At 42.1% G+C, this 21,192-nt stretch overlaps 1 protein-coding gene across 2 annotated transcripts in view; it reads left to right on the top strand.

Annotated features, from left to right (window-relative positions):
- Nucleotides 1-21,192, top strand: part of zgc:153039 (uncharacterized protein LOC767698 homolog) — an 87,428-nt gene that overhangs the window by 21,286 nt on the left and 44,950 nt on the right. For both annotated transcript variants that reach the window (XM_031735478.2, XM_039622663.1), the window contains one exon: nucleotides 14,304-14,461. In XM_031735478.2, coding sequence (XP_031591338.1) covers nucleotides 14,304-14,461 — 158 coding nt within the window. The remainder of the gene's footprint in view (nucleotides 1-14,303; nucleotides 14,462-21,192) is intronic.

Consider the following 21,192-nt stretch of genomic DNA (forward strand, 5'->3'; position numbering starts at 1 on the left):
ATTCAGTTATTGTAGTTTAGCAATGCCACATCATTATAAATTATTTCAAAATATCAAAAAGTGCAAAGGCCTTCACTGAAAGATTGACTTTGCATATGTACTTTTTAAGAGCACATTTTGTCCTTTGCAGCTATTAGCACTGCAAAGAAAATGAAGCCTATTTGGATGGAAAAGCTGTTCAACTGGTTTCCAGGTCATCATTAAGTGAGCGGCTGCATTTGTTTTTTTGTCTGTTCTGAGATTATCACTGATGATATGCCAGTAAGAGGGGCTGCAGATGATGGCGATGTAGTCTGAGGGGATAGGAGATAAAGGGGAATCTATTAACCCCATGTGACCAGCCAGCCAGCCATGACAGATTGCCCTGTTGCTGCTTTATCAAGCTCTTTTGGTAATGTGTGTGTGGATAATGAAATGCATGACAACTCATTGTGCTTTTCCAAGCTGATGATGATGGTTATTATAAATTATTATTAATTGTATTATTGTTATTATTATTATTATTATTATTATTGTTATTATTATTGTTGTTGTTTTTGGCTGAGTCTTAAGAGGTTAAAGTGATCTAGTCAGGGTTTCTGTCTTTGCTTGATTGACATCTTTGTGTTTTTGTCAGTGCACACACGTGTTTCCCTCAGCACAGTGCATCAGTGACCTGTGGGCTAATCTGCCCTATGCTATAGAACCTTTTGTATTAATAACCGACTTGATAATTATATTAATTTGAATCTGCTGGGCCTCCTTTTGTGGTGCTATCTCTGACATGCAGCTTTGTAAATGCATGCGCAATCCGTACACCCCCTGAAGTGCCTCTCCCTCTCATCTAGCTCCTCTGTTGTCCCCTCTACTCTCTCGCTCACACATACGCTCACACACACGGTGTCTAATTCCCCTCACTTTTTTAGAAAACACATCTTTCTTCACAGAGCTTAACACTTTTTTCCATTGGCTATTCTTCCAAACACTTCACTGTATGTCTGCTGTCTCTTGTCTTCTCCCACGCACTGCCAATTTCCATTCTACTGCCTTCCTATCCTATATTTTAACCGTCCCTCCCCTAGCTCGGATTACCTTTCATGCTTTTGTTTACTTTTTTAATTATTCAATGTCATCTCCTCTGTTGCTTTTGCACCTTCTGTGTAGATCAACTCCCACAACTCAACTTTTTTGTTTTTTTAAGAATTGAGGGTTTTTTTTCTGTCTCCCACTAAATGACTGTGGCCTAAGGGTGGGTCACAAGCTATTAAGATAGAGTTTGCAAAAGCAAGTGTGACTGATTACACAGCTCTCTATTTGAATATTGGCACCCAAGCAAACCAGCGTGCTACACATGCAATTTCAAATTTGTGCTTAAAGCCAGCATGTGTAGGATTTCAGAGTTTCGGCTTAGGTGTCCCACAGTGGAAGTATCAAGAAGACAGACACGATTTAGCCAAGGTACTCAGAGTGGCCAAGCAGAATTTCTGTTTTACATAAGGCGCATTGTAAGTTGTCTAAATAGTCGCTTTTGGATTGTGTCATGACATGGGGAGGGGATATCTTGAAATGGCATCTCAGGCAGGTGCATGAGGCCTATCCAATCAGAAAAAGTTGGCTTAAAGGGAGGGGATTCATTTAAGTGGATGAACTAAGGGGCTGCACACAGTATTACTGTAGGATTAACAAAGGAACTCTAAATTATGCAAGCATGCTCATTTAGAGTCCAAGATCACACATACAGAGATGGAAACAGAACTGAGGGAGCTCAAACTAACCTAATCAAATGAGAAAGTGGGGAACATAGAGGTCTGGTCTTACCAATACATAGAGAAAATCGTGCCTTCGATCTTCAAAACACCTGATAACCCCCCAAAAAGAGGTAAACTTAAAGACAGTATGATGTTGGCATATACATTTATGGCACACAAAAAGTCCAAAATGGAAAGCTACAGAAGAATTTCATCTGATCTGACTCTCGATTACAGTTTTTATTTTTCAGCTTTGGGCAGAACAGTCACTTTTTTAATAGTTAAAAAAAAGATACAAAGTCTCTGTAGTAAATAGCAGCCATTTAGCTAATGTTAAGTTTTTTTGTTTTGTTTTTTAATGTTTGCCAAAATATCTGAGCTGTCTTGTATCTCATTCTGTTGATGCAAAAGTAAAAAGACGAGAAACTGGTATATAAAACCATTAAAGGCAACAAAAACTACACTTATACTTCCTAGGCCCCCTCTTTGTGGCGGCGTAGCAAAGCTAAAGTATACATGAGCTTACATATGCTTATTTCTGTAGTCTGTTAACTTATTGTGTGATGATTCTTGTGCTTGTTCCCTTTACTCTCTGGCCTTCTCTTCCTCTTTGTCCAGTGTGTAGTCACTGGCAGGCAACAAGTCCAGCATTCCTTCTGCTCTTATCCTCACTCACCTCCTCCTCCCCATCCCTTTCTCCTGGTGCTATCACCCCACAGCAGCATTCTTGGCTCCCATTTCCAGTTTCTCTCTCCTCTCCCTGTCTATCATTCATTCGTCCACACAGCTGCACTCCCTCCTTTTGTTAGTCACCTCCTATCTCTCTGCCGCAGAGATTCCAGTCACTTTCGCCCACTCTCTCTTCTTTTTCTCACTTCCGTCCCAGTTTTTGAGGAGGTGGGAGCTCGGGGTAACAATGGCGGTGGCACAGGCCAAGTTTTCGACAACATGTCCTCTCGGGATAAAAAGCTACAGCAATGGGAAGGAGAGACACAGGAGTAAAGGGCTTTAGACAGAGGAGAGAAAGGGAGGATTTGGGTCACCGAGAGGTGTGGACACTGGGCTTTTCATTTAAAATGGTTTGGCAGGCATATGTGTTGTCCGTGATGGATATGAGGAAGCTCATTTAAATTGATAGATACCTCACCTGTCGTCTGTGGGATGCACTAAACTTGAATTATAAATAATAATAATAATATTACTAGTTTTCTTTTACTTACAGCATGGTACAAGTACAGAGGTGAAATATGGACTTTTATACTAATATAGGATTTTATCTAATCTACTCAAAGTCCATATTTCACCTCTGTAACTTGAACCATGCTGTAAGTAAAAGAACATTTCCACTCCGGTAAACTGTTTAAGCTTATTTGTGATAATAGAAACAATAGAGCTGTTTTGGAGCTTTCAGGGTTTGTTTGAAATTGTATCTGTAAATTTCTGCTCATATTAGATTTCATAATGAAAAGAAACAGAACTGACTTGTTAATTTTTAACTACATTTCTATAGGCCATTGTATTGTCTTTATGAAGCTATAACAAGCAGCCCTACTTAAAGATTGTTACCAACATGTAAACAGCAAAAGCTTGCTTGCCCCTTGAGGTGAACACCCAGAGTGAGTCTCATTAACATAGACTCCCATTTGAACTGCACAACTTCATAGTAGAAACAAGTCTGGTATGAATTCCAGTTTTGGTTAGGGCCAGGGTAGGCCAGCTAGGGTTCCCTAGAAGTCACAAGGTTAACTGTTACCTTGAGTGAAAAGTTGCTGCCAACACAGGTAGCTATATGAAATGGCTGTCTGTTAGGTGTCACCTCATTTAATTTGAAAAAAACTGGGCCTCAATACCTTGATTCTGGTGTGTGGCCATTTAATACAAATGTCTGATGAATGAAATGGCTGTTCGTATGATTAATTGTACTAAATGTACAGGGAGTGCAGAATTATTAGGCAAGTTGTATTTTTGAGGAATAATTTTATTATTGAACAACAACCATGTTCTCAATGAACCCAAAAAACTCATTAATATCAAAGCTGAATGTTTTTGGAAGTAGTTTTTAGTTTGTTTTTAGTTTTAGCTATTTTAGGGGATATCTGTGTGTGCAGGTGACTATTACTGTGCATAATTATTAGGCAACTTAACAAAAACAAATATATACCCATTTCAATTATTTATTTTTACCAGTGAAACCAATATAACATCTCCACATTCACAAATATACATTTCTGACATTCAAAAACAAAACAAAAACAAATCAGCGACCACTATAGCCACCTTTCTTTGCAAGGACACTCAAAAGCCTGCCATCCATGGATTCTGTCAGTGTTTTGATCTGTTCACCATCAACATTGCGTGCAGCAGCAACCACAGCCTCCCAGACACTGTTCAGAGAGGTGTACTGTTTTCCCTCCTTGTAAATCTCACATTTGATGATGGACCACAGGTTCTCAATGGGGTTCAGATCAGGTGAACAAGGAGGCCATGTCATTAGTTTTTCTTCTTTTATACCCTTTCTTGCCAGCCACGCTGTGGAGTACTTGGACGCGTGTGATGGAGCATTGTCCTGCATGAAAATCATGTTTTTTCTTGAAGGATGCAGACTTCTTCCTGTACCACTGCTTGAAGAAAGTGTCTTCCAGAAACTGGCAGTAGGACTGGGAGTTGAGCTTGACTCCATCCTCTACCCGAAAAGGCCCCACAAGCTCATCTTTGATGATAACAGCCCAAACCAGTACCCCACCTCCACCTTGCTGGCGTCTGAGTCGGACTGGAGCTCTCTGCCCTTTACCAATCCAGCCACGGGCCCATCCATCTGGCCCATCAAGACTTACTCTCATTTCATCAGTCCATAAAACCTTAGAAAATCAGTCTTGAGATATTTCTTGGCCCAGTCTTGACGTTTCAGCTTGTGTGTCTTGTTCAGTGGTGGTCGTCTTTCAGCCTTTCTTACCTTGGCCATGTCTCTGAGTATTGCACACCTTGTGCTTTTGGGCACCCAGTGATGTTGCAGCTCTGAAATATGGCCAAACTGGTGGCAAGTGGCATCTTGGCAGCTGCACGCTTGACTTTTCTCGGTTCATGGGCAGTTATTTTGCACCTTGGTTTTTCCACACGCTTCTTGCGACCCTGTTGACTATTTTGAATGAAACGCTTGATTGTTCGATGATCACGCTTCAGAAGCTTTGCAATTTTAAGACTGCTGCATCCCTCTGCAAGATATCTCACTATTTTTGACTTTTCTGAGCCTGTCAAGTCCTTCTTTTGACCCATTTTGCCAAAGGAAAGGAAGTTGCCTAATAATTATGCACACCTGAAATAGGGTGTTGATGTCATTAGACCACACCCCTTCTCATTACAGAGATGCACATCACCTAATATGCTTAATTGGTAGTAGGCTTTCGAGCCTATACAGCTTGGAGTAAGACAACATGCATGAAGAGGATGATATGGACAAAATACTCATTTGCCTAATAATTCTGCACTCCCTGTATATAACCATGCAAAAAGTTGTTTGCTTCTGTTGTTTTGATGTATTCCTAAAATAGTAACACTGTCAGCTATCTGTATCTAGGTATTTCACTCATATAGTCGCTGGATGCACCCTTTACTCAAGCTTACTGGCATGATTAGAAGCTACCAAGCTGATCATTCTGTCCTCTTGTCCATAAATGGTTACTTCTGGCCCACCAAAAATGTAGATGGCAATGGCCAAAACTTTAAACTCAAGGCCTCTAATTGCTCATTTGCCTTCATTGGTGGGGAACAGCAAAGTTTTGCAATGAACCGAAACAGGCCCACTCTGTAGCATCTCCTTTTGTAACAGTATAATTCCCTGTCTGGGTGTAACCACATCACAAACTGTTCAGTGAGTTTATTTAATGCACATCACTTCAAAATGTTAATTATTCACTGGAGTCTTTTGCAATCCTAAGAAAAAGGCTTTCCCCTCACCATGAACCCCACATCAGTCATGCTTTGTTAAAAGCATCAGTTGCAAATGATCAAGTAATAAAAACAAGACACTGGAAATTGGAAGTTGGTGCAAAGAATGACTGAGTAAAAAAACCTGAAAATTGGAAATGGAAAATGAAGAGCTGCTGCAAAAACAAGATGACAATGTTGGAGGGGAAAGGATTTGATAAACATTTTATAAAAGAAGATGACGGTTCCTGAAAAGGCTAAGATGTGCCGAGAACGTGTGAAGGGTTGGGAAGAAAGGGAAGGCAGGCGACTGAGGAATTGATAAGGAAAAAAGCGATGGAGGTTGTGTGTGTGTGTGTGTGTGTTTGTGCACGCAGAGGCCTTGTTAGATATTGATCCCATTTAATAATCCTTAACCACAGTCAACTCCCCTGAGGGCACTTAACCATCCTCCCCATCTCTTGCTGACTCTTACAGCCCCTCTCTTCCTCCCTTTATACTTTGTGTTCCTCTCCTTCTCCTCGGCTGTTGCTTTGTCTCTGTGCATCTCTTCCTCACTCCTCGTGTCTCTTGGTTGTGCTGTAAAAGTACCTTTAAGGTCAAGATGAAGGGAGATTGAAGACCAACAATAAATCCCATCTGTAAAGGGTAATATTTTAATAGAAAGTCAGGGTTAAAAATGGCAGTACATGTGGATTTTGAAAGAAGTAATCATTTAGATGTTATGGCTGTTGAATGAAGGATGCTAGAAATTAAAAATCAGGATTTCTCCATTGCTCCTGCTAATCAGTCTCTCATGTAGGTTTTGCTTTGTTGAATGCAACAATTAACTTAATTTTGTTCCTGACTGAAGTGAAAAATGTTGTGCAACGCAGGTGCTTAAAGATCCACTGAAATAGGGACTTGAAGTTCATGGAAAAAGGTGGCTCATCAGTAATGAGCTCAAGCTGCACAAGTCCAAGTAACATAAAAGCCTGACACCTTACTAGGTCATGTGGAGAAACCTAACAATTTTCTCCTTGGGCAACACTTGGCAAGACGGGAGAGGGAAAAACTTCTTTTAACAGAATGCTCATCTGACAGAACCAAGTCAGGGTGGCTGCTGACCCAGAGCAGTCGGGTCCCCTAGGTTAAATGCTTTGAGGATGAAGAAGGAATGAGCCGCTGCCTCACAATCTGCTCTTTTTCTGTACTTCTGTACTTACAAGTCGCTTCTGCTGAAGTGTCTTAGCTGAGTGAAGCACACCAAATTGTTCACTTCTGGGGACATTACCATCAGAAATGAAAGCAAGTCATTGGGTCCCAAATTCCTGAAATGGCAGGAGTGTATGAAGACATGTCAGTGCCATGTGGGCAGAATTTGAAGGTGTGAAAACAAAAATAAGTAGCTAAGATGTTAAAACCAGTACAAAAGTGAAATGATTGTCTGGGGAATAAGATTAGACATAGCTGTTATACATGAAGAGTTTCATATTAACTTTAATGGTGCTTTTGATAGTGCAGGTCTTGGAATTTGTTTTTGCCTGAAAACAAATTAAATTAAATATGTCTTTCTGAAATCTAAAGGAATAAATAATCGTCACCTATTGTCTTTAATTAAAAGTCTGCATCCCACCATCTCTGTTGCAAGCTAAGAGAAGTGACTCGCTTTCCATCAATGTTACAGTGAGATTCTACAGTGATGTGCAAAAGTTATGAACCGCTCCTCATTTCTTTATATTTTGCTTCCAAGGATCCAAAGGAAAGGAGTAAACTGCACCAGTGTTGTAGCTACACATAAAACACAACTTGGCAAAGAACCGATTTAAAATTGACGTGTTAGGCATGTTGTTACTAGCCCCTTTTTTGGAAAGAAAACCCCCATGTAATTTCCTCCCATTTTTTTACTTGAATCTGTGAAAACTGCCAAAGAAACAATTTTAAAGGTGATTCCTGAAGAGCTATTAGCCCAAAATTTGTCATATCTCAGCACAGTGTGCAGTGTGTCCTTGAAACATTTGGGGAAATTGGACAGGTGGAGGACACTTAAGGCTCATCAGAAATGGTCTCAGTGGAAGAGTTGCAGTCAAGAAGTCATTCTTATGGAAGAGAAACAAGAACAGGTTGATGTATGCCAAGTTATACAAGAACGGGACTCCATCACTGATGGAGTGATGAATCCAAATTTGAAACTTTTGCTGCACATAATAGTTAGTTTCTACAGCCATCTAAAAAACATAGTGGAGGCTGTGCCATGTTTTGAATCCTGCATTTTCAGCCAAAATTGATGCAACTGTGAATGTGGAAAAAACGAGTACCCTCAGACTTTAATGCACCCTGCAATGCGATCCACTAAACATCTGATTGTCAACGGCTTCATTTTTTCAGTTTGACAATGATCACAAACAAAGCACACCTGGATAGAAAAACACACAATTGAACACTGTCAGCCATGGACTGGCCTCCCCAGAGCCGAGACCTCAACATTATTGAAGCAGTGTGAGATCTTGTTGACAGAGAATATGACTGTTTTGGTTTTCAGTCATTCAGGTCATGGTAGGCTTCCATGTCTATTAAGATATGGTAGTCTTAATAGGCCATCACCGAACAGACGTGTTGACTTATAACATCAGTTATCACCAGGTGCAGGTTATTCTTGCTCTGGACACTGAGGAAGTGCAGCTGCTTTTTGGGCCTTTTTCCCAGGGCATTTGTGTTGTGGTTCCAGGTGAGGTCAGCAGAGATGTGGGGGCACAGATTTCACTCATTCTCCATTTCTAGTGAAAGAGGAGTGGACCTGTGTGTGCCGCCTGAAGTCCATTATGAGTTCATTTGTTATAAGCACATTCAGGTTGTTTTCTGAGCACCAGCAGGACAAGTTCTCTATCTGTCTCAGTTCCATCAGAGACGAGCTCAACCATGGTGGTGTTATTGGCATACTTGAACGCAGCCACTTTGTGGATCCAGTGCTGAGTGACAGTGGTGGGGAGAGGTGGGGGCTGAGTTGGAGTGATTGAGGCTGGTTGGCTACGTTTTTTCTGAAGGTGTTTCAGTTTGGTGGTGAGGAAGTCTGGACGCTGAGCTAGTCCACAAAGAGCATCCCTGAATCACTTTTTCACACTGGGCCATGTAGGTTTAGTGTTATCTTTGTCTAATATTTAAATGTGGTTGATGATATGAAACATTTAAGTGTGACAAACACAAAAAAAGAGGAAATCAGGAAGGGGGCCACCACTTTTTTACACCACTGTACTGTGCCAACTATACCTACTTCCCATTTCCCTAGCAGAACTTAAATAAGTTAGTGGTGAATCAAGATTTTTTTTCCACAGTACTGTGTATATTTTTCTAATGCACCATCTTTGAATCCTATAGCGAGTGGAATGATTGACTTACAGGACCGTCATAGCTATATTTTAGAAATGCAAATGGCCACATAATGGTGCAATGAGCATAAAAGTGATGTTAGCCATAAGCTAAAGCCATCTCAGTAACCAACTCTGATTTCAACTGAGTATGTATTGAACATTCTCAGGGATCATTAAACTAGATGATCCTCAGTGGTTACATTACTCCTGATGAGCGGTGACCTCGGCCTCTGACAGCAGCGTACACAGCATTTGTGATAGCAATGCTGCACTCACGTCATAATGCACCATAACACACACACATGCACCCGCTGCTCATGTCAACTCATAATTTTTCATCCCATTTGAAAAATCTCAGATAATTAATCCATAATGTTCGACTAAAGCGCTGGTGAATTATCAGGAGCACAACACGTGAAATGATGGATTAAAAGATGAATGTGCATGAATACACAAATGAGGGCATGAATAAAAAATGGTAAACAAATAAGCTGAAGGATGGAGCGGACTGGGAGGAGCGAGAACAATCGACTAGCAATCTCTGTGGGCTCCTTTTAGTCATCGAGCTTTGTTTCCTCCTCTTTTCTAAATGAGTTCCTTTAATCTGTCGCTCGCTCCCTTGTGCTTTTGTTCTCCTCTTTATTTCAGTGGCAGAGCTCATTTCAGCAGGGTGATCTGATCAATAATTACTATACAGGCTACACACACAACAGTCACACAAAGATATACATATATAGCACTCCATAGGTAATGAATACACAGCCTCAAAAGTAGTACAGACTTATTTATCCATCCATTGTCTATGTTAACCAGCACCCCCACCCATTCTGGCCCCCTACTGATCATATGTAGGCAGTTTATTAAAACTAAATTTTAACTGAATTAAATTAAATATGATTTTTATACTTGTCTATGGTGATCCTTGACTATAGATATTTCTTTCATTGTTTTCACATTGATGGGATTTTTTTTTTGTCCAATTTGAACCAAATTCTTCACTACTTTTCTCCTTCTGTAACTTATAGTTACGTTCATAGTGACTTTACACTACTCTTTTTTTTCTTTGCTCCTGCTGTACTTGATTGCACTTGAAAACAAATCCACCATCACAGGTAGAGTCAGGCTGGCTGATGATGTAATGATTCAGCTTTTCAGGTGGCAAATTTCCTATAAATTTGATTCTGCTGTGATTCACACAGCAGTGCTACTGGTCCTTAGATTAACCTTTGAGATGTGGAAGTCAGAAGTCAGAATTGATCGCGGCAGATGGTTTTCCCTCCCTGAGCCTGGTCTGCCGGAGGTTTCTTCCCATCCCATTCCCAGGGAGTTCGCCTTGTAATCGGAAGGTTGCCGGTTCGAGCCCCGGCTTGGACAGTCTTGGTCATTGTGTCCTTGGGCAAGACATTTCACCCGTTGCCTACTGGTGGTGGTCAGAGGGCCCGGTGGCGCCAGTGTCCGGCAGCCTCGCCTCTGTCAGTGCGCCCCAGGGTGGCTGTGGCTACAATGTAGCTTGCCATCACACAATGACCGAGACAGTCCAAGCCGGGGCTCGAACCGGCAACCTTCCGATTACAAGGCACGATCGCCCCATAACAAAACAAAACAAACATATTTGTAGTAACCTGTCAAACACAATGGGAAAACTATCCAGTGTGTACCTACTGTCTGTGCTTCTCATGGTTGCTTTTTCATAATTAGATGCTATCTTTGTGTCTCTTTTGCATCATGGTATCTTTTTGGAGGACTGCATGCATGCTAGGTGAATTCCCCCAGTCAGTTTTTCTCAGCAGCCAGAGATCTTTGTGTGCAAACACTAGTGGTCAACCATACATTCTATTTAAGCAGTTCTAGATGCAGCAAACGGATGTAGGGCGTCAGGTTTTGTGGTCCCAGGATCTCATCTCTAGTTTTTGCAGGTGATGTGGCTCTGCTGGTTTACCCTGTAGCTTGCACTGGGGTGGTTGGTCAGGGACCCTAAGCATGAACTTTATTAAGAACAAGTTATCACACTCTTCTTTCCTGTCCAGTCATCTGTTAATCATAGTGATGTAGGTAGTCAAAAGGTAGAATTTGTCAACAACCCCAACTCCACCCTTCAAAACGTAGCTGGTGTCTAGTTTTCCACTTTTGTTAATGTACAAAAGTTATTGTAGCACTTGGCTAAACCTGTGCTCTTTTTTTTCATGCATGTTACATTTTATCACTGGACTATGAACTGAGGGAGCATTTGAACCTGGGAACGATGTCATACTTAAGTGGAAACCAGAAGTTCAGATCGAGGGAGTTAGTCCTGCTGGGACATTCTGTCCCAGGACTATCTTGCTGCCAAGGTCGTAGTGCTTAACAACTGCACCAAACTGCTGTCTTCCCCATACATAAAAGTATGAATGCAAAATGCATTTGCTGCCATTCTATTATTAACCAACTCACCCTCCCACACACACGCACGTGCGCACGCACGTGCGCACGCACACGCGCGCACACCCCCCCCATTCGTCATCACTGTCATTTCACTGTGGCTTTGTTTTTGGGAGTCAGTTTGGAAATGTCAACCTTTTTTGAGATTTATTTTGTTGCTGCCACACGTCAGAGAAATTAATAATCAGTCTATAATTTCTGACCCACATCATCAGTCACCTGTGTTACACATGAACATGCATACACACACACGTGCCCACACATTATTTCCTCATCATGCATACATCTTTTTCTGTGAAAAGTACATGTGCACATTTGTGTATCAGCCCAATGAACTTTTTTCCCGTTTTTCCTGTATTATGAAAATGTCATGGAGTCTGATTAAAGCAATGGTTCATCAACTTTTCACTGCAGTGCTCACCCCACACCACATACAACCACACAAACACAGCCATCCACCCACCCACACACACACACACACACACACACACACACACACATGCCAAATAAACAAAGTAGTTGGCATTTCCTAATTTCGAGGGTGATGTTAACTTCACTGCAGAACCTTTTGTTTAGTTGATTTGTGGTAATGCAAAAAAACCTGCGCGTGTGCGTGCACTGACTGCCTCTCAGGCTCCATGTGAAAGAATAGTGTTCTCAGGTCTGTGGATGGAGTGAACAATACTTAATAGGGCCATGATAATAAGTATTAAAATCAGCGGACCCGAAAGAAAACGTGATGGGACACTTAATTAGGAGAGAAAGACGGAGAAAAACAGATAGCGGACAGTGGTACATGTAGATATAAAATGAAGATGACTGACTAAGAGAAGCAAGAAAAACCTCTTGAATGGGTTTAAAAACACCATGATGAAAGAGATAGAGGGGAATAGATGGACTGTGTGTGTGTGTGTGTGTGTGTGTGTGTGTGTGTGTGTGTATTAAGTTACAAAGAGAGACTGAGATGGATCAGGAGAAAGAGAGAAATACTTTGCACTCTAATTCTCATCTCTCTGGCTGTGTTGTATTGAAAAGAGGTGGGGGGGCTGGCCGTAATCATGCGCTCCCTGCTGGGGTTTTTTTGTACTCTCTGATCTCTCTTTCTCCATGTCTAGAGCACAATCTTGCACACACACACAAACACATGTTGTAGTGGGCCCACTATTTCAGGATCTCATCATTAGGCACCCTGGCATTGTAATCATCACCTCCTCTTCAATCTTTTTCTTTTTCATTGGACATCAGCACGTTTTGCACAAACAAGTTTGAAATGATAAATAACCCTTTGAATTACTTGATTTAGAGCTCCTGATATAAACGGAATACTATTAAAATGAAAGTCTTTGGGTTGATGGAAGATCATTCCTTTTTCCTCTAGGTTGTAGCAGGTTACCATTTTGTCTTCACACGAAAAGTCAGTGTAGGTGTGTTACAGGGCTTCAAAACCATTTGGGATAAATAGTGAATTGGAGAGCAATATCTGGCCCTGTATGATTAACATCAGGGCTGTAACAGTTCTCCAAAATTGTGGTTTGATTTATACCTTGATTTTTGAGATAAAGTTCTCATTCATACTTAGGTTTTTCTTCAGCATCGAAGAATATCAGAAAACATTTAAAAAAATGACCACAGGTCAGTTCACCTGATTGCCCGTTATAAATACCATAACACATAAATTAGCAAACAGATAATGTTGGCTAATAATCTCTGTTGGGGTGGGTTCTGTTACTTGGTTATCATCGTATAACAAGATGGGATTGTGTTAGGATTTTGCTGACTTTTGTGTTACTATTTCAGAACTTGTAACTGACAAAAATCGTTTTAAAGCTGTTAAGGTTATGTTAAAGTTTCAATTTTGATATAAAAATTCTAATTTTGTCACAGCTGTTTTGTGAGGCAGCTGTTTTCTCAAAGATTTGGAAATAAAAACAATGGGACAAGTATTTAAAGCTACATTTTGTAATTACTCTTTGTAGAATTCAACAAAAGCTTTCACCACCAGAGGGAAGCATTTTACTAGTTGGTGTGTTGAATTGTTTGTCTGATGTGTACTGCTTCCTAACCTTTGGTATTTCCTTTTAACCCTTTTAGTTAACCTATATAGGACCTATAGTTCAACTGAAGTGTATTGTAAATGAAGTTGTGCCTCCAAATGTTATAATTTCTTTCATTTCAGTGTTTTGCAGAGATGTGTCAATTACCAAGCGTATTTATCTAAAAATAGCAGCTCTGTTGTGTTGTCAGACTTTATTGTGGTGCAGATGTTCTGTCATTTGTTTAAGCGACAAACATAATGAGGAGTATCTGATGCGTAATTATGCAGCTGTGGTATATTTATGTAGTGTCAGAGATGTACCAAAAGCTGTCTGGAACTTGTTCATTAAAGAGTTCAACTACAGAAAAGCAACAGCAAGTGGATATTTCAAACACACAGTTTTTCTAGGACCAAGTTGTACTAAGATATACTCTGTTGATCTGAAAAGGTGGGAAAATTTCTGACAACGGTTTTGAAATTCCATGATGTTCCTGTTGACTTCTTTCCTAGTTTGTTAAATGGGAGGGGAAAATCATTCTAATTAATCAGCAACTCTAAAACACAGAAAGCACTAAGAAAAGAGTCAAAACTGAGCACAATCTTTTTTCCCAAAAACTGTGCTTGAAAATGTTCAAGAAATCCTCAAGTTATCAACTTATCAACAGTGTTCAGTGCCTTAAACCTCTCCCTAAAATTCCAGTGCTTTATTAAAGTACTTAACCTATATAGTTTAATATTCACTCTGGTTCCTCCTGAACACAGAAATATGGTTTCTGTGTAATGGAACAAACTAAACATCCCGTCCATGCTTGTTTTAGTTATCTGTCAATTTTATTCTCCAAACCGTTGCAGCCTTCTCCTTCAGAGGGATTACAGTTTCCTGAGAGACATCAATGTTTGGCACCCCTTCGTCATCATCGGAGTTTATTCCTCCACGCTGTCTGCTGCCATGAGCAACCTCATCGGGGCCTCACGCGTCCTCTACGCCATGGCAAAGGATGACCTGTTTGGTAGGTGGCTCTATGTTTTTTTTGTTGGTTTTTTTTTTCCAAGGGACGCAAAATCTCGACTGAAACCATTGTTAGATTTTTTTTTTTTTTTTTTAATCGCGTTACTGACATTTCAGTGTTTAAAATATGCCAGGGACACAGATGTGATTTGTTATATGAAAATGCCACTGACAACAGAGAAAACATTGGTGTCTGTTTCATAGCAGTGCTGGCTGCCAGACAATCAACTGTATACCTACAGTTGCAGAGAGATAAACACTCTTTAAAAATCTTAAGATGATATAATTTAATGTGACTGTAAAATTTGCTATTGAATATTGCTTATAATAATAGCAGCAATGCGATAAGATGGATTATAGTTGATCCAGGTGAAATAATCATCAATATCATCAGGTTTAATAACTAGAGCCATAATTACCCTTTGAGCTGGAGTATTTTTAAAGCCTTATATACTCTGTTATTTCCATAGTATTTGTAAATATATTAAAAAAAGTATTTTATATATCCTGATTTCTTTTTTTGCATATTTGCCACCCGTTTCAGACCATCAAAAAATGTCATATTAGATAACTCGAGTAAATAAAAAAATGCCGTTTTTAATGATGATTTCATGTATTAAGTGAAAATTCACTAACCACACTCATGCCTGAATACTGCCAGAAAATCATTTAAATGAAACCTATGTGACAAAATGAAGTTGAATAAAAGAGCTCAAAAAGCAACGCATCATGACACGATCTAACGAAACAGCTGAGAAACATAGTCATCTATCATTCTCAAAAGGGTTACAAAGCCATTTCTAAGGATAGGTACTCCAGCGAGTCATTATCCACAAATGGAAAAAAGGTTGAACAATTGGCCTCTAAGAGACTCTGTAAGAATGTCATCCATGGGAGAGTTTTAAGGAGGAGACAACTGCTGACCAAAAATGAACACAAGGGCTCGTCTCATATTAGGCAAAAACATCTTGTTGATCCTCAGTGCTATGGTGACACGGAACTGTGAACTTTTTGGAAGGTTTGAGTCCTGTTACATCTGACATAAAACTAACACAGCATTTCATAGAAAGAACGTCACACTAGCACTCACACATGTTGGTTGGTAGTGTGATGGTCTTGGACTGCTTTGCTGCTTCAGGACCTTGACAGATTGCCACAATTGATGAAACTGTGTTTTATGCTCTCTGCCAGAAAATCAGGAAGGGGACAAATACTTTTAGCAGCACAGTAGAATAGAATAATCCTTTAATTGTCCCACAAGGGGAAATTTGGTTGTAACAGCAGCCAGAAAGACACACATACAAACAAACAGTACACAGGACACAGAACAGAAACATACACAATTTTTTCTTACATATTTACAATGGACAATGGTTACTATAAACAGAGTACTGTACAGTTATTAAATTCAATATAAATAACTACAGATAAGAGGCAAACCAGGTTGTAGTGCGAATCGGTTGATTAACTTATTGCAGTTACAGCGCAGATGTAAACATCTATGTTTGTTGGGAGCAGTTCTGATTGTACAGTCTGACAGCTGCAGGGAGGAAGGACCTGCGGAAACGCTCCTTCATGCATCTAGGATGCAGCAGTCTCTCACTGAAGCCTCTGCAGTTCAGCAACATTTACATGCATGGGGTGGGAGACTCTGTCCATCAGAGATGTTATTTTGGCCAGAGTCCTTCTGTCTCCCACCACCTGCACTGGGTCCAGGGTGCATCCCAGAACAGAGCTGGCCTTCCTGATGAGTTTATCCAACCTCTTCCTCTCAGCTGCTGATAAATCGCAGCTCCAACATACCACACTGTAAAAAATGACAGATGGCACCACAGAAGGTCTTTAAAAGCGCTTTAAAAGCGCTCCCTGTACTCCAAATGACCTCAGCCGCCTCAGCAGGTAGAGTCTGCTCTGACCCTTCCTGTAAAGAGCACCAGTGTTGTGGCTCCAGTCTAGTTTATTATTCAGGTGAACACCCAGGTACCTATAAGAGTCCACTATCTCAATGTCCACTCCCTGGATGTTCACCGGTGTCAGTGTAGTGGGTCTGCGTCTCCGGAAATCCATCACCAACTCCTTGGTTTTCCCGGCGTTGATCAGCAGGTGGTTCTGCTGACACCAGTCTACAAAGTCCAGAGTCCACTGTCTGTACTCTGAGTCGTCCTCACCTGTGGTGAGGCCGACTATGGCAGAGTCGTCAGAGAACTTCTGTAGGTGGCAGCATGGGGAGTTGATGGAGAAGTCTGCAGTGTAGAGGGTGAAGAGGAACGGTGCCAGCACAATTCCCTGTGGGGCCCCCGTACTGCAGACCAGTGTATCAGAGACACAGCCCTGTGACCTCACATACTGTGGACGTTCTGTGAGGTAGTCCAGTATCCACTGGGACATGTGGTGGTCCACTCCCGATAGCTCCAGCTTGTCTCTCAGAAGTCGTGGCTGGATGGTGTTGAAAGCACTGGAGAAATCAAAGAACATGATCCTCACAGTGCTTCCAGGCTTCTCCAGGTGAGTCAGAGCTCGGTGCAGGAGGTAGATGATGGCGTCCTCCACCCCAATGCCAGGCTGGTAAGCAAACTGTAGTGGATCCAATGAAGACCTCACCAGGGGGCGCAGATGGTTTCGAACCAACCTCTCGAGTGTCTTCATCAGATGCGATTTCAGGGCTACCGGCCTGTAGCTGCTGAAGTCCTTGGGATGGGAGGTCTTTGGTACCGGTACCACACAGGAGGTCTTCCACAGCTGTGGTACTTTCCCCAGTGACAGGCTCAGGTTGAACAGCTATCCTAGGATGCTACACAGTTCATCTGCGCAGCACCTCAGGAGCCTGGAGCTGATGCCATCTGGACCTGCAGCCTTCCGCACCCTGATCTTGCGAAGCTCGTTCCTCACTTGAAGTGCTGAGATAGAAAGAGTGGATTCTAGGGGAGGGGGGTGTAAGTTGGAGTCCACAGAAGCCGGGGGTGGGTGTAATGACTGGGAGCTGGGAGGTGTGAAGCTGAGAGGTGTGAAGTCCTGAGATGAAGGACAGGCAGTCCCTGAAGGTGAAGGAGATTGCAGCAGGGGGGACGATGCTGTGGGAGGGGTGGGTGGTTGATCAAACCTATTAAAATATTTATTTAGGTCATTCACCCACCCCAAGTCTCCTGCAGCCTGGGGGGTTGGTTTTTGTCCTGAGATTGTCTTCAGGCTGTTCCAAACCCCTCTGATGTTGTCCTGTTGCAGCTGCTCTTCCATCTTCCTCCTGTAGTTTTCCTTTCCTTGCCTTATCTTCCATTTCAGCTTCTTCTGGACAACTCTCAGCTCCTGTTTGTCTCCAGATCTAAAGACTCCCTTCTTCTCCTTGAGGAGAGCCTTAATTTCAGGATTTATCCATGGCTTGTTGTTAGAAAAACACCGTACCTTTTTGATGGGTACGGTGTTGTCCACACAGAAGTTCATGTAATCCGTAATGCAGTCTGTGATGCTGTTGAGGTCATCCTCCAAAGGGCTGCAGAGATTGTCCCAGACAGTAGAATGGAAACAGTCCCTCAGGGCCTCTTCAGTCTCTGCCGACCATTTCCTTACTGTGCGTTTCACAACTGGTTCTCTGTGTACCAGAGGTTTATACACAGGCTGGAGATGAACCAGATTGTGATCTGAGCCCCCCAGGGGAGGGAGAGGTGATGAGCTGTATGCCTCCTTGGTGTTGGCATACAATAAGTCCAATGTTTTATTGTCTCTGGTGTGGCAGGTAACATACTGGGTGAAGGTGGGGAGAGTCCCCAGAGATCAGGAAAAGGGCCTGAGGGTGTTGTGTTTGGAGTCTGCTGGTTACAGTGTGCAGGACCTCACAGGCTGCTGCAGCGCTAGCAGAGGGCGGGACATACACAGCTATCATAATCACATGTGTAAACTCTCGCGGTAGATAGTACGGTCTCATGCTAACCGCTAGCAGCTCGATGTCCTTACAGCATAGCGTCTCTTTGATAGATAAATGCCCAGAGTTACACCATCTATCGTTCACAAACACAGCCAGACCCCCTCCTCTCTTCTTACCACTCTCCGCTGTTATGTCGGCCCGGATCAGATGAAAACCATCCATGTTTACGTGTGAGTCCGGAGTTAACGCAGTTAGCCACGACTCTGTGAAGCACATCAGGCTGCACTCCCTGTAGCTCCTCTGATGTCGGGTAAGAGCCGCCAGTTCGTCTACTTTATTGGGGAGAGATCTCACATTCCCCATAATAATAGATGGAATCGCTGGCCGGTACCTCCTAACTTTACTGCGACGCCCGATCCCGGCCCGAGTACCGCGTCTCTTCCTCCTCACCTCGCGGGGGATGTTAGCTTGCTCGGCGGTAGGCAGGGCAGCGGAGGCTCCGAGGGCTAACAGCTGATCCCTGCTGTAAACAATGGGAGGTCGGACCTCCACGCGCTCTCCGGACAAAGACGCTGTAAAAAATGTAATAAAGAACACCATTGCCCATAGATTTCTGAGCTCCATTGTGAGGGACAGCAGTCCACAATAGAAAAACAAAAACAATAAACACAAAAACAAAAACAAAAAGAAACATATATTAAAGAGAAAAAAAGGACTCGGTCAGGTCGGAGCTGCTGATACTGGCTGCCAGCTCGGAGCAGCGCCGGAAGGAAGTACATGTTAGAACATAAGGTTCAGGAGAGTTTTTGTATTCCTTCTTGATATATTTTTTTTCCAATTTATATTAGTTTACTCATATATTCCTCTAATATGTATTCCTGATAGCATTAAATTTACTCCAACAGCAGGGGCGTGTCAGTGTGGTCCTCTGGTAGATGCCTCTGGAATATTCTTAACACATTCACAATCACCTGTCCCATGTGGAGGAGTTTAAGTATCTTGGGGTCTTGTTCATGAGTGACGGTAGAAGGGAGTGGGAGATCGACAGACGGATTGGTGCTGTGGCTGCAGTGATGTGGACGCTGTACTGGTCTGTCGTGGTGAAGAGAGAGCTGAGTGTAAAAGTGAAGCTCTCAATTTACCGGTCAACCTACGTCCCTGTCCTCACCTATGGTCACGAGCTGTGGGTAGTGACCGAAAGAATGAGATTGCGGATACAAGTGGCAGAAATGAGCTTCCTCCGAAGGGTGGCTCGCCTCTCCCTTAGAGATAGGGTGAGAAGTTCAGCCATCCGGGAGGGGCTCAGAGTAGAGCCGCTGCTCCTCCACATCGAAAGGAGCCAGTTGAGGTTGTTCGGGCGTCTGACATGTTCGGGCACGCCTCCTAGGTGAGGAGGCATCCAGTGTTCCAGGGATGTGCCACCGGAAGAAGACCCCAGGGCAGACCTAGGACATGCTAGAGAGATTATATCTCTCGGCTGGCCTGGGAACACCCCTGGGTATTCCTGAAAGCATTAAATTTACTCCTACAGCAGGGGGATGTCAGTGTGGTCCTCTATGAGGCTCATCTGGTAGATGCCCATGGAATATTCTTAACACGTTCACATTAGGATCAAGACAAATCAGACCCACAGATTACAATGTTAGAACTGCTTACCGTCTTAAAAGTAGAAGAAGAAGTGTTTGGTAGTATTTCTAAGTTATTGTAGAACTGTGGTCAGTATAATTTTTTGAGCTGATTGTAACCTACAGCAAATACTTTACCTCAGTGTCATCTGACAAAATTATACACCTTTGTTAAATATGATGGCTGTGCGGCGGTGACTCAAAGTTATAGAGAACACAATGTCTGTCAGTCTTTTCTGCTAGGTTGTTATTTGAGAAAAAGTTGCTAAAGAAATGACAAAAATAACTAAATGTTGAACTAAGTTTGCAACAGTGAGGTAACCTGAAGCTCTGATCCCAGTCACACAAGCTGTTGTGACTGTTTCAAGTTTCTATACAAAATTTGAAAAAAAAATCTGTAATCGCCAGGCTTGTGTCTGATTTTTATATCTGCACCATCATCTGACAAAGACACCACACACATAGTTAAATATAATACATTTGCTGGGATTTCAGTTATATGTACAGAGATCAATGGGAGAGAACGTTAGAAGCAAAAATGTTACTTTGTTGTCATGTACACCTCCAGAGAGTGAACAGTGGGAGCAAGCGATCTGTTACAGAGCAGTGCTGACTATAGATTACATAGCTGTGTTTACATTTTCACATTTAAAAAAAGTGTGTCACAGAATTGTGAAGACTTTCAGTATCATTTACAGTTCGTTATATCATCAAAAGATTCAGGTATCTGAAGAAATCTCTGTGTGCAAGCGATGAGGCTGAAAATCTATATTGGATGGCTGTAATCTTCAGCCCTTCAGGCAGCAATGCATTAAAAACTGTCATGATTGTGTGAACCCATCATTGTCTGGGATCATAGTTCAATATGCCATCCACAAAGTCAGGTTGAAGCTCTTTGACTGCGATCCCCAACCTTTTTTGCACCACGGACCGGTTTATGTCCGACAATATTTTCACGGACTGGCCTTTAAGGTGTCGTGGATAAATACAACAAAATAAAACCAGTACCGGTACCAAGAAAAGAAAATTTACTCATAACACACGGGAAAAGACCAAGGGAAACCGAGTTAATGATAAAAACGATTAAAAAAAATAACGCTAAAAACCGATAAAAATCCTGAAAACCATAAATTTCACACCCGAGCCTCAACTCTGGAGCGGCCTGGTACCAAACGATTCACGGACCGATACCGGTCTGTGGCCCGGGGGTTGGGGACCGCTGCTCTTTGATACAAAGTAGTCATATTT

This window comes from Oreochromis aureus, linkage group 14 (assembly GCF_013358895.1).
Source record: "Oreochromis aureus strain Israel breed Guangdong linkage group 14, ZZ_aureus, whole genome shotgun sequence".
NCBI lineage: Eukaryota > Metazoa > Chordata > Actinopteri > Cichliformes > Cichlidae > Oreochromis > Oreochromis aureus.